Consider the following 13,556-nt stretch of genomic DNA (forward strand, 5'->3'; position numbering starts at 1 on the left):
CGCTACTACTATTTTTCGAATACGTATTGGATAACCTACTCACTGTGGAATAACCTGCAAACTACACATGAAATATAAATTACACTATGCAAATCCGATGCGATGAGGTCTGAATCTCTGATTAAGCAGACTGAGGTGAGTAGAATCGATCTCAGGTCTACAATAATCCTGCGTAGGTTCGAAGATTTCACCTTCTTTAAGTTCAGTTTCCTGACAGCATATATGACCAGATGAATAAATAAATAAATAAATAACACAAATACACATACGCACAAGCCAATTTATAGACTAAAATAAAAGGAGTTATAATATACCAAGTCAAAATGTGGAAAGCTTTTTCCAGGTAAGTCTGGCATTTCATTAACTCTTTTGTCCATTTTGTAAGAATTTTTATATTTGAACTTGAAAAGTAATTAGTGCTAGGCAAAGAGGGATGTAAAGGTTTTTTTTTGGGCCCAAGAGGTATATACAGTTCACAATATTTAATACTACGAAATTTACAAAATAAATAAAGACTTTTGATATTAATTATTTTAAATATGCCATAGTATTTACGTGGCGATAAGACTTTTGAAATATGTGATCTTAAATATACTATATAATTTGTGTAGCTATAAAAACTTGTTATTAAAAATAAAATGAGAATTTTAAGTTAATTTATTCTTAAATTGATAGAAGAGTGATTATTCTTTTTGGAACAAACTAAAAAATAAATATATGTAAGTTGGAAAGGAGGAGTATAATATACTAAAGAATTTTTGCTGTCTCTTTTCAAGTTTCTATTTGTTCAAAACTTCAAATACACTTCAATTCGTGTGAAGAGGGAAATTTCAATTGGCTTTTGCTGTACTCCTCATTTCAAAAGTGTAACTTGAGAGGGAAAAACTTTGAATGAATGATTGGCAACGTTAAAAATATACATTAAATATTTGCCCCATTTACTTTTTGAGTTGTAAAATAAGTAGATATTGGTACAGTTATAACATACAAATGGTCCCAAAAGCAGTTGAAGAAGAGACACTTGGATTATCGTAATGTAATGAATTAAAAAACCAAACCAACATACTATAACATGGCGCCAGTTGATTGCTCAGCCAAACTTCAAATTTTTAAAAAAGAAATATAATATTAAGAAATATTATGACCTTTTAATACCCTAAAAATATTGAAAACGATTTAGTAGCAGGTTTTTTTAAAATTAGACCCACGAAATAATGGGAAAAAAGGAGCAGATATTTATGGATTCATAAATAGTAATCTAAGTGAGATTTAAACACTAAATTGGTGGAATCGAATTGAAAACTATTACATTACTAAGATGTTTAAAAACCAAGAAAATTTGTCTCAAATACTATGGTGAAGTATTATGTTTCTCATATTCGTGTATGCTCTATAGCAAAAGATGATACAGCTAAAATATCAACTTTCACTATCATTTTTTCAATTCTGAATGTATTTAATTTCATTATTTCACCCAAAACAAACAAACAACAACTCAGTATAATCCCACAAGTAGGGTTTGGGGAGGGTAGTGTGTGCGCAGACTTAACCCCTATTAGGGCCGGCTCAATTATATGCGGGGCCTAAAGCCAAAATTTAATATGAGGTCTAAATTTTTAAAAGAAAGTTATACGATATATTTTTTATTTAAAGTCTATTTTTCTAACTTTTTGAGATGCAAAGTGTTAATAATCCTTTTTATAGTTGATTTTCCCTAATAATTCATTTTCAATTGATAATAGCCAACTTATTTAATTTTTCTTGAGATATTGTTAATTTTAGATAAGATTTTATAGAGCAATAGAAGTATAGAACTATTAGAAGCTTAAATTTCTTGGAGAAAGAAAGTGAGTAAGAATATTAAAGAGAAAGACAAAAAATATGTAGAGGTTTCTGAAATATGAAGAGATCGGGAAAATAAAGATTGACTTGGACAAATTAAGAAAGGGAGAATAAAATTTTTTACACGTTATTTAATGAAGGAGTAAGAAGTGAAAAATTGAAATGCTGGGAAAACTATTCATCTACCCATGTTTAAGTAAGTCAAATTATTATTTTATTTATGTATCTAAAGAGTTTTCTTTTCTTTTATATTAAAAACTCTACTTTTGTATTAAAAGTACTAAATATTATTTTTTAAATACCTATAAACCTTTTAAAAAATGGGGGGCCCAAAATTTGGAGGCCTAATGCACAAGTCTTACTACTCAACACATTAGAGCCGGCCCTAACCCTTACCCTAGTGAAATAGAGAGGTAGTTTCTGATATAATCTCGGCACAAAAATTTAAGAGACAAATACTTGTGAGGAATTAAGGCGAAGCGACCCTTGGCAAATAGTTGAATTCAACGTGTCGGCAGTCTCGACGTAGGAGCTCAAGGTGTGATAGGAGTTTGAATTTGACGGAGACAAGCCAAACCTGCTGCCAACGTTTATCAGGCAACATTTCTGAAGATAAATTGAACTGGCAGTTAATAGTAAATTTACAAGCTCCAAATAATTAGGGACAATTCTAAGATATTGACAAAAATTAAACCGTCTTATACTCTGCATCTGCAGTTGTTTCCAGTGACAAAAGCGGATCCACGACTCTTTGGTTCGAGGATCCATATGGTTTACGAGTATTAGTTCCAAAAATAAACCTTCTAGTAATTGGAGCAAAACAATGGTTCAGCTCTTAATGGTTTACGAATAATCTTGGTTATGGTTCACGGATAAATGACAAATTTGTGAAATCCAATCTGAATGTCATCAAATATAAAGAGGCTACAAAAAAAATTCTAAAATACATTCCATACAGCTGAGAAGATTGAAGATTCGTGCAATAAAAACCCTTATAATAACAAGAGCTGAACATAGGAGCATGAATTAACAGTTCAAGCTGGAAACTCAAGCTAATTAATCACAACAAAATAAGACGTATCCGAATAGAAGAGAACCAAAACAAAATCACAAGGGAAATAAATAGAAGGGAGAGGACAAGCAAGATATCAACTCTTTAGCAAAGTCTCGACGGCTTCAAAGAAGAGAGGAGCCATTTCTGGGCTTGGCGTCTTGACGGCACACTTGACACCAGGGGTTCCAATAACTGCTGTTAACTCAATCAAGAAAGGAATTCCTCGAGGAATCTTGGCAGAAAGATACAACACCTCCTGGTTAGCATGTTTGCGCTTAGCGATAAAGAACATGTTTGATACCGCTAGTTGATCAAGGGTTGCTTCAACACTATTTATAACAGCTGCGGGGAAGTCCTTTGATACTTCATTTGAATCAGGTAGTGACTTCCAAGTCTGGCAAAGAAGCAGAGGTACCGAGTGTTAAGCATCCAACTTGGTTAGGTGGTTGTCACAACAATAGGAAATACAATGAAGGAAAGCAGATAGAGTAAAATATGGAGAATAAAGAAAAGAGGCAGCGAAACAAATCTATAAAGGAGTGGAGTTGAAAGGAGTTGAGTCATTTGTTGGAAGTGGAACTCTAAAGAATGCAGATTAAATGCAGCTAGCCTTTAATTGACAGAAGCTGCGAGAGATGATAAATAATTCCTCTGAGGAGAGAAAAACAAAGCCGAGGCTCACAGATGTTATGTCCCATTAACTTGAGTAGATGGTAGTAATACATATATCAATCAACAATCAGTATATGCCTCAATCCAAACAGTGACCAATGCATAAATCTAGATAGGAATTCAACAAGGTATTGTTACCTCAAGAAAAGTGGAGCGCTCCATCCTCCCATCCTCGGTGAAAAGTACGTGGAAATAGATTTTATCATTGAAATACCATACTGGTTGTTGATTATTTTTTACTGCAACCTGTAAAAGGGTACTTGGAGGGCCAGGTGAAATGTTCTGGAATAGAACCATTGGCAAGAGGGTGCTTGCAGATGTCCCAGGTAGCAATTGAGGAACCTATTGAGCACAAGACAGCAATGAGAACAACCAAAGAGAAGTAGAATTCACAGAAGGATCATCAATCACTGGATAGTAACATAAATACTATGTGAAAAGACTACAGACAAGTGGCAACATGATACTCACTTGGAGAGGTCCACCGGCAGCAAGACCAAATGTATTCTTATTGAACTGAATCATGAAGCCATCAAGAGGAATCTGGGTATTGTTCTCGAACATCATGCTGTAAAATACCTGGCCATCTCTCCGTATCAGCTGGGCACTGATTTGTAAACCTTGACCAGTAGACGCTGGCACTATAACAGGTAAAGGAGGGCTGCAATAAAAGTCAACACTCCATAAGTGCTTGCATGAACGTGATCTCAAATAGTTTGAAACATAATGGTCAAACAAAAAGGTGAGCAAATTTAACAAAAAAGATGTGCGAACTCCTTTAACATAGATAACTTCAGATTCATAATTGAGAGAAATGGCCGCCTTCAATCATTATGCTTGTGACCTTATAAGACATCGCAAAGACAGTCTTTATAGTACTAACGCAAACGAACTGTACATACCCGGCAGGGGTTGCAGGCTGATCAACCGACACAATAGCACTATTGCTGTTATCCATACCAAGGTCAAGTAAATCAGGCAGGGCTGCAGGAGCTGCAGGTGCAGCTGGTTGTCTTGCTGCAGGATGCTGAGCATGAGCTGCAGTAGCTGGAGGCGAGGCACCACTTTCTGCAACACGAGCAGGAGAATCAGAAAGGCCCTGTTCACCTGCATCAGTATACTCCTCCTCCTCAGTTCTCTGAGTGGTCTTCACACGAGTAACAAAAGCTTCTGGAGGCTTATGATAGACAGAGGATAAAGTAGCAATATTGGAAAGAAGTTCGTCGAGGAGAGAAGGATCGAGTTGGTTTGAATCATCACTAATCACAGGCTTTTCAGCTAGCACAACATCTTTTGCTGCCTGCAATACGGAAAGGAGTCTGTTATAACTAGATATCCATAGATTAACTTAATCATAGAACTACGCACATACTCATTTTTTCAAATTGAAACTTACATAACTAGGAGCAAAGAAAGTAGCAGCCAAGGGGAAAAAGTTATTAATCCTTATATTAACTATAGCCCCCAAGACAGAAAGTCTATTCTTCTCATGAAAGATAGAGCTTTTTTGAGCTGAAGTCATAAAAAGGTTCTTGGGACAGCCCAAACAGAAGTGCCAAAAGTTGAATTAAGCATTTGCTTGCACGTACCTCAGGATCAGTTGAGAGAAGACGCCAATATATGTACGCACGATCTCGCAAGTCTGGGTTGTCAGTCTCCACAGTGGCATTATTTAAGACCACCTATGAGCAAGGTCATATCTACTGAATCAACTTTACAAATAAATAAGTAAATAAAACAGATAGATACTTAGCAGTTAGCATCAATTCTGTAAGAGAAATGACCATGGTTGCTGCAAAAACAAACCAGTCTAACTCCAAATTGTAGTTGGACTAAACAAAAGTAACATTTAAACATGAAGTTAACAAAAGAAACGAATAAAATCGCTATGCTGGTTAAATTGCATTGATCTCAATTTCTACTTTAATAATTCGACGAACTTCCCCTCCGTTAAGTGTCCAAAATGATTTGTTGACTCCTTACATGTCTTCGACAACGCCTCATGAGCTATATTCAGACTCATCTATTTTCTTGATTTACCCAGTGTTGGGCCCACATGTTATACTGCTCATCATCTCCTAGCCGTGCAGGGAGAGGGACTGTTAAGTATTCCAAATTGGTTAAGGAATGCCTTATATGGTCTTGGGCAATCCTCATGAGCTAGGTTTGGGGGTTAAGTTAGGCCCAATATCCATTTTCTTCACACCCTCAAATTTTTGAATTAAAATAATCTAACTATTATTACTTCATGACTATCAATATCAGCGTCAAAGCAGTGTTATTGAAAGCCATGAAGCAATAAAGCGAGGCAAAGCAAGGGGCTATCGCATCATGTGTCAAGCCATGCGCTTCAGAGAAGTGTGCACTTCACACAACGACAGACAAAGTGATCCTAAAGAGAAGGGTCGATTCTTTTTTTTTTGGGGAAAGCAGAGAATGGTCAATTCTTTGAATGTCAGCTATGAGAGGCTGGATTAACATTGACATTATGTATATTGAATGCTGAAATCAGTTATTTAAATAGCAATTTGATTATTATAGTGCTAAAAAAATTCATATATGTTTGGTATTTTTTAATTTTCCGTAACTTTTGGGTTTCACTTCTCGCTTATTATTTCAAGCCTCGTGGACCTTGTCACCTTTCTGTGCTTTTCACTTTTAAAAACATTGCTTCAAGGTGCATAACCCTTTTCGCTCATTGCTTTACATTCAGAAAAACTCAATATGTCCATCTATTTAGTAAATTGATTACTCTTATTCATGGTCTATATCAAGGGAGCATATAAAACACTCCTGCATAAAGAGGATAATTTATGAAGTTTCTTGGCCTTAATAAGGAAGGGAATTAAGAAAATTAGAGAACTAATTGATTAGAAAACTAGATTGGATTCTTTTCTATCTTTAAAATTGATAAGACTGCAAATTTTAACATATTGCATGATATAACAAGAGAATAGATCACTTGATGACGTGACAAGAAGAAATACCTGAATCATTTGTTGTGGTCCTTCAGTTGGCTTCTTGAGGAATAGTTTGACTGTTGCTGTCAGCAACTGCAATTGCACTTGGGGAGGTTCCTCCGGGAAACTCTCTAGAAAGCTTTCAAGGAGCTCATCTGCATTATCAATTCTTTCAGCATACTCACCGATAATCCAGATCATTGATGCCTGTCAACGAAGAGACAAAGCAGTTACAAAATCTGTGAAAAGATTGTAGACCCAACAACTTTCCAGAGCCAACTTCTGGAAAGATCTTCTATTACCTTTGCCTCTGGCTCATCCAGAGTGTCCAAACTCTCACACAGAGTAGCAATTATGGACTCATAGCTGAAAAAGAAGACACGTCGAAAGTTAAATAAAAGACAAAGACTCAACTTTAGCATGTGAGACTTCGAAGATACTTACGTGTTAGGATATCTTCTGAAAATATCCTTGATTACTATAATAGCTTCTTGAACAACATAATTTACTTTTATCTTAATCAATTCAAGCAAGACGCTGATACAGCGCTCAGCAGCCCTCTCTAATTTGATGGCACAGCGCCCAATAGCACGGACAGCTTTTCTGACAAAGTCAACATCCACTTCAGTAGCATATTCTTTGAATTCCAGTAGCACCTGCAAGCATATAAACCACTTGAATGATGCAAAACAAATAAGAAGGAACCTACATTGGAGGAACTAAACTGAATCAAAGCAGTAAGGATTTACCTGGTCTATGTTTCTGTCTGAAGCAAGCTTTATCATGATTTCTAACTTCTCCATTTTAACATATATAGGATCATTATACTTGCAAAAGAATACCTAGCAACAGAACAATATTAGAAGCAAAGCCTACTACTCCAGATTTAGTTACAGATAAGTCCAACAGTTCTAAGGAAATAGAGTTTTTGCCGCTAATAATGCAAGTACCGAGGGAACACCATGAAAAATACCTTGATTTCATGTGCAAGGATTGTCGGACGCTTTTGTACAATGAGGTTTATGTTCCTTAATGCAACATACTGAATTTCAGGCTCTGCTGAAAGCAACGTTACAAGAGGAGGAGCCATCTTCTTACAAAGGTTCCGCACTACATCAGTGCTGGTGATTAGTTCCATCTGTTGGAGTATCATCTGCAACAGCGGAAAATGACTATTAGCGGAATGTCTTATATTGGCAATGCTAATCATGCTGAAGCATTTAAGAAAAAGTAAGTTTGTGAGAAAGAAGGAAACAATCCGACCTTTACAGCTGAAAGAACAACAGCGCAATTTGCATGCTGTAATCGCGGAGTGACTCGCTCCACTATATTTTCAGCCTCACGAGCATCAGCTGCTTTGTACTTGGAAAGAGCATCCAGTATAAAAACTTGACCCCACCTATATCCAAAGAGATCATCTCATTCAAGAACAAAGGAGCAAACATAAACAAGTTCTATACAAAACAGATGTAAAAGCGCAATAAGTGGACGTAATAGAAGACAATCCATAAAGTTGCATCTAGTAGACAACAAAACAATAACATGAAGTGAATGTAATGTCCTGTGACATGCCGACTAATTTTTACAACAGTGTTCACAATTTACGTAATTCACCAATCCCTAGCACATTTCACATTGAGAAAGGTAGCAGCATTAGTTTTCCACAAGCTTACTCAGTGCATTCATTCAGAGCAGTTAGAAGCTTTGAAAGTGTATGGCTGGTGATCTCAAAGATGGGTCTGCTACTGCTTTCTTGAATTTCTGCAAGAGCCGCAACAGCATTTGCAACAACCATAGGATTGTTGTCAGATATTAAGTCCTTAAGAGCATCTAGAAAACCCCTATCTTCCACAAGCTCGGCATTTATGTCATAGAGCTTAGCAACACAGATAGCTGCTGTCTTACGAACATAAGGATCATCATCCTGATGGAAAGAGAACAGACAAATTGCATTGATTAGTTAGAAAACACCGTGCACTGTTATGTTCCAGACCAATGTCAATCAATCAAAAAGATCCGGCTTCAAAACTAGGAGCAGACAGGGGAAGAGAAAATCTGTAAATTCACCTTAAGGCAACGTTGGAGGGGATCACACAAATACTCGGTGATCTTGTCAACACGAATGCATCCCATAGTCCGCACAGCCAAAGCACGAATTAAAGGATTTGGGTCCTGTGAATCCTGAAAAAAGTGCAAAAACCATAAGACGCCATTAATAAGATATCAGAAACAACATGCTAGGGCAGCAAGGAAACCAATTCAAATGAGTAATAAGAAACATCTGCATGATTAAGTGGCATTCGGATTCTGGAAACCAATTGTTACCATGCAATGCTCCATCCACTAGAAGGAGATGACAAATGGGAAATTTTTTAAATATAATATGTAAATGCAAAGCAAATGCGGTATGTTCTATAAATGTTGAGCGAACACGTGACAGAATCTGAGCCTCCAAATCAAAAACCTTAAAGCAATGGATGGAATAGTGAACAACCTTCATAAAGCCATGTAGAAGCCCTTATAAAACCCACGTGAGACAACAGTATAACTCAACACCCTCCTGCATGTGATCCAATTCTGAATGTTCACACCTGAACTGTATTTCAGACCTACAGGTGCTAAGACGAGCCTCCCAAAGGTTGGGTCTTACCATGTGAAAGAATTTGAACATTCAACTCAAACCATAAGACAACGGATGAAGTAGCTGACAACCTTTATAAACCCCTTGGGAATCCCTTACAAAATCCATACGGGATAAATACAAGTATACAACTCAACAAAACAAGTTAATTAAGCTAAACACATTATTTTTAAACCTCTGATACGCTAGGGAGCACAGACACTAGGTTGTGCTGCCACACTCCACCGTCCAGCGATGCTCAAGTCAAATTCAAACTGGACAGGTTGGACATCATCTGGACACCGTGTTGGACAGCCAAAAAAGTTCTTATTTCTTTTTAGAACTTCCTTGAAATTCAAACTGTTAAAAGACACTATTTGTCCTACTCTCTTTGAAAAAGCTTTCTTTGGGAAAGAGGGAGGCATTAACAAGGTATTTCTAGCAAGGATGAGAAAGAGCTGGAGAGACAACTTTGGGACCAAAGTTGTGATCTTCACAAATACGCCATCAGGTGAATTCTTTGATCCGCCTAAACTTTGCTTGACAGAGCTATCTGATGTTACTTTGCTTGACAGAGCTATCTGATGTGTTTGCTGGGAAGTAGCAAATACCAGGTAGATTAAGTGATCTTTGCGCAAACTGGTATAACACTACTATTATCAAAAGAAAAAAAGGAAAAGAAAGTATAAGACATAACCTATTCTTCCCTATTCAACCTACCTTTTTTAAGGCCTTATTTTCAAACCTACTTTAAATTGAAAGGCATGAGTTCGTTACTTATCAAGCAAAGTAAGTTTCACGATTTCACGATGGTTCATTATCTGGGAGCTCGTAGAAAAACCTTTATCTCGGAAAAGGCTCATCACAAGGTCCAAGATCTCTTCTCGGTAGATTATGGTTTATACATTGAATACCTGCCAACAGAATTTAATAGTCTTATTTGTTCCATGTCCCGCTGATTTTTTTAGATTTTTCATGTCTTTGGGTGTATTTCTATGTTAATGTACCATGTCCAATTACTAGGCATCACTAACCTCAATATAACAAACAAACAAAGAGGAACTAATTAAAATTCTTTTCCTGATAAAGAAGAGGAGCTACTCAATTGAAGAGCGAAAAACATTATGATCTCTGGAAAAGCAAGAAGGGTATATAGAAGGATTAAATCAGATAGAAAAGCCCCTCCGATCTCAATTCTCATTGCAGACCGGGTAATGGAGTATCATGAGCGTTTGAGACTCATTGCATTACACCACTCAAAAGATAGACATAAAGCTTTATCAATACTTCCCTATTCTCAATCATAGGTAAATGAGACAGATTAGTTGAGAAGTCTAGATCAATGATGAATGCTAACGCTTTTATTGTAGCAGCCGTCTCTGTTTTAAAAGGCGTTTCTGGGGCGAGCCCCAGGGCGATGGTGTGGGGCGAAAGTCTCAAGAGGCGTATGCCCCGCAATTTGGGGCGTACGCCCGAGCGTTCGGGGCGTACGTCCGGGCGTTCAGGGCGCGATTTTTTAGTAAGGAGTAAGCCCCAGAAACTTTTTCAAATTAAAACAAAATTTGTTGAACTAGTCCTTCATATAATACCCAAATTCTCAAAAGTCAGTTTGGTAATTACTCAAAAGGTTTAAAAAGGAACTCAAAAGTATTAAATTTAAAAGTAAAGATCTTTTTTATTGATTTAAGCCCTAATTCATGGTTTTCCCAATATTTTATCTTGTCCTCTAGTCTACTAATATCTCCCAAAAGCAACAAATATTTTTTTTTTTTACAAATACAAAGAGAACTACATTCTTCTTCATAGCAGCAAATTCAAAATTCAAATTGCAGGTTAATCATCCTTTTTGTTCCTCCATATAGAAAATTCTTTGACTCAAATTACTTGTGCTTGTAGGTAACGTATAATAGATTGTTTTAATTAGTTTTTTGTGGGGATGGAGCACACACATATATAGTTTTCTTCAATATTTATGCAATTTTACCTGTTTATAAATATTTACTGTCATTATATTATTTTATAAAATATTAAAAAATAAATACATATGGGGCTTACGCCCCGCTGAGGCATATGTAAAACGCCTCGCCTTACGCCCACGCCTTTTAAAACACTGGTAGCCATATGGGTGAAGATCGACATATAAAGAACAAATCAGCAGGTAATGAGAAGAATAAAACCACAACATTTACAGAAGACAAATGATTAAGGATGAGTTTCGTCACGGAAATACCTTCACAAATGTATTTACGGCAAGTATAGCAAGATCAGGCTGGCTTTTAGCATAATTGATAAGATATAAGTATACAAGCTTCTTTAACTCCAAATTCTCTGTTTGCATGCAGTTAACAACATCTGTGAAGAGTGAAGAAACATCTTTCCCAACAGTCATAGCAGCAATAACCTTTTTGACAGCATCTTTTCTCTTGTCCTGCATTTGATACAGATATATAAGCACCTACCAAATTTAAATAAAAAATGGAATGGCAAGGCTACAACAAAAAGCCTCACGACTCAGAAACACAACTTAGCCAAAATTAGATCTTCATAAAAAATAATAAAAAATTAAAAAAGTTATCTTCATCAAAAAACTTAGCCACAATTGAATAACGTCACGATTCAGTTGACTAAAAATTAAGACTGAAAATGTTGAGTTCATTGTATAGCAACAATTTTCAACTACAAATGTCTACGATTATCAGAAGCAACCAGTTTTAAAAGGACAGGTAAAGATGTATCATTTCACCAAATGAACGGACATCTAGTTTCTAAAAGCATTTCATCACCGGGAAACATTCTTTCAACCAAACCCACATGGATCGAGCCAATAATGCAACTGAGTTCAGATGTATGCAAATTCCAACCAAATATTCTAACAAACGAGCAGATAAAAATAGTAGATTTTTTATAACAATTTCAGTTACATCCCCAGTTTCATAAGCATCCTACAAAAATATGTAGTAATTTCAATTGGATTCTAAATAAAAGAACTATTCCATTCAATCAAAACTACTGATGAATGTGACATAAAATTATTATATTCTATAACGATTTCACAAGCATCTACCAAAAATGCACTATCAATAAGATCTTGAAACTATATTTTTTTTAAGGAAATAATACCTTGAAACTAAATATAAAATAACATATTCAACCAAATCAAACCGCTTAACTTATTGATATCAACCAAACAAAGGAAGCAATACCTAACGAATGAGAAGCAATACCTATTCATCACTAACTTCCCCAATTTCATAAACATCCCACTGGAAATGGAGTAATTAAAAAGAACCTCAAAACTAAACACAGGTGATAAAACATAATTCACAAATAAGATCAATTAAACAAGGGTCTAGAGACTCCTCCAACAAATCAAATTGCATAACTAAATACGAATTCTAATTAAGTATAATTCTCCAATTTCAATAACTATTCTATTCGATAAAAAGCTCAGTAACTTCCCTATTTCATAAACATCTCTCTCATTGGAAATGCAGTAAACTTCAATAGGACCTCAAACCAAACATAAAAACCTTGAAAAAGCATAAATTCACATTCAGAAAATCAAAAATCTTAAATTATTGAGATCAACAAAACAAACGAGGACTAATGAGACTACTACGACAAATCAAATGCGAAAACTAGCCAGATCTGACCACGGCTATCCTAAATCACTATTCAAATGACAAAGTAAAATCATAAATTACATTAAATCGAATCAATGCAAAGCTAATAAATTCCGTAAATTTGAGTTTTTTTGTAGATTCGATATGAATACAGGAAGAGGAGAGTATTTTGTGACCTTGTACTGAGAATTGAGTTCTTCTTTGAGCTCAGGGATTTCTCCTTTCTTCGTAGTGGAGAAGTACTTTGAATCGTGACCGCTCATTCTCTTTGATCGGAATCAGACGGTCGGCGAAGCTGCCGGTGGAGAGAACAGAGCAGATAGAGAGAAATAGAGAAGAGAGGGAAAGCAGGAACGTAAGGCTTCTCGTCAAAATTAAAAGGCAGGGAAATCAGAAATGTGGTATTAAACCGGTGGCTGAATCAAACCGGTGCTTAACCGTGGGAATTTTCTATGCCCGAGTTAATTGTGAAACACTGTTTGGATAGTGGCAAAATGTTACTCCAAACATCAGCTATATGTATATTTTTTGTTAATAAATTATTCATTACCAATAAATAAATATCTAATGCAATATAACAAATTGGAGAATAATTCAAACACCTTTAACTTCGCAAAAATTGGTATGTGGGAAGGTTAATATATGGAAGATAATGGTTGAACATATGGTTTTAAGAAACAGTCACATATCTCAATCTATATATTTCATAATCAAGTGATTTCAATAAAATAAAATCATTTAAACCATTCAAGGCACCCGATCCGGATGGCCTACGTCCTTTTTTT

General features: G+C 35.9%; 1 protein-coding gene across 1 annotated transcript; it reads right to left on the reverse strand.

Moving 5' to 3' along the window:
• Positions 1-2,726: 2,726 nt before the first annotated feature.
• LOC107832035 (beta-adaptin-like protein B) lies at positions 2,727-13,335 on the reverse strand. The gene is made up of 15 exons (XM_016659841.2): positions 12,948-13,335; positions 11,379-11,576; positions 8,596-8,709; positions 8,202-8,452; positions 7,792-7,927; positions 7,502-7,681; positions 7,278-7,370; positions 6,973-7,184; positions 6,831-6,894; positions 6,556-6,735; positions 5,158-5,250; positions 4,471-4,868; positions 4,040-4,229; positions 3,707-3,910; positions 2,727-3,290 (listed from the first exon to the last, which is right to left on the reverse strand). The coding sequence occupies exons 1-15, from the start codon at positions 13,032-13,034 to the stop codon at positions 2,991-2,993; spliced, it is 2,700 nt and encodes an 899-aa protein (XP_016515327.1). The 5' UTR covers positions 13,035-13,335; the 3' UTR covers positions 2,727-2,990.
• Between the last annotated feature and the right edge of the window lie 221 nt (positions 13,336-13,556).

This window comes from Nicotiana tabacum, chromosome 23 (assembly GCF_000715075.1).
Source record: "Nicotiana tabacum cultivar K326 chromosome 23, ASM71507v2, whole genome shotgun sequence".
NCBI lineage: Eukaryota > Viridiplantae > Streptophyta > Magnoliopsida > Solanales > Solanaceae > Nicotiana > Nicotiana tabacum.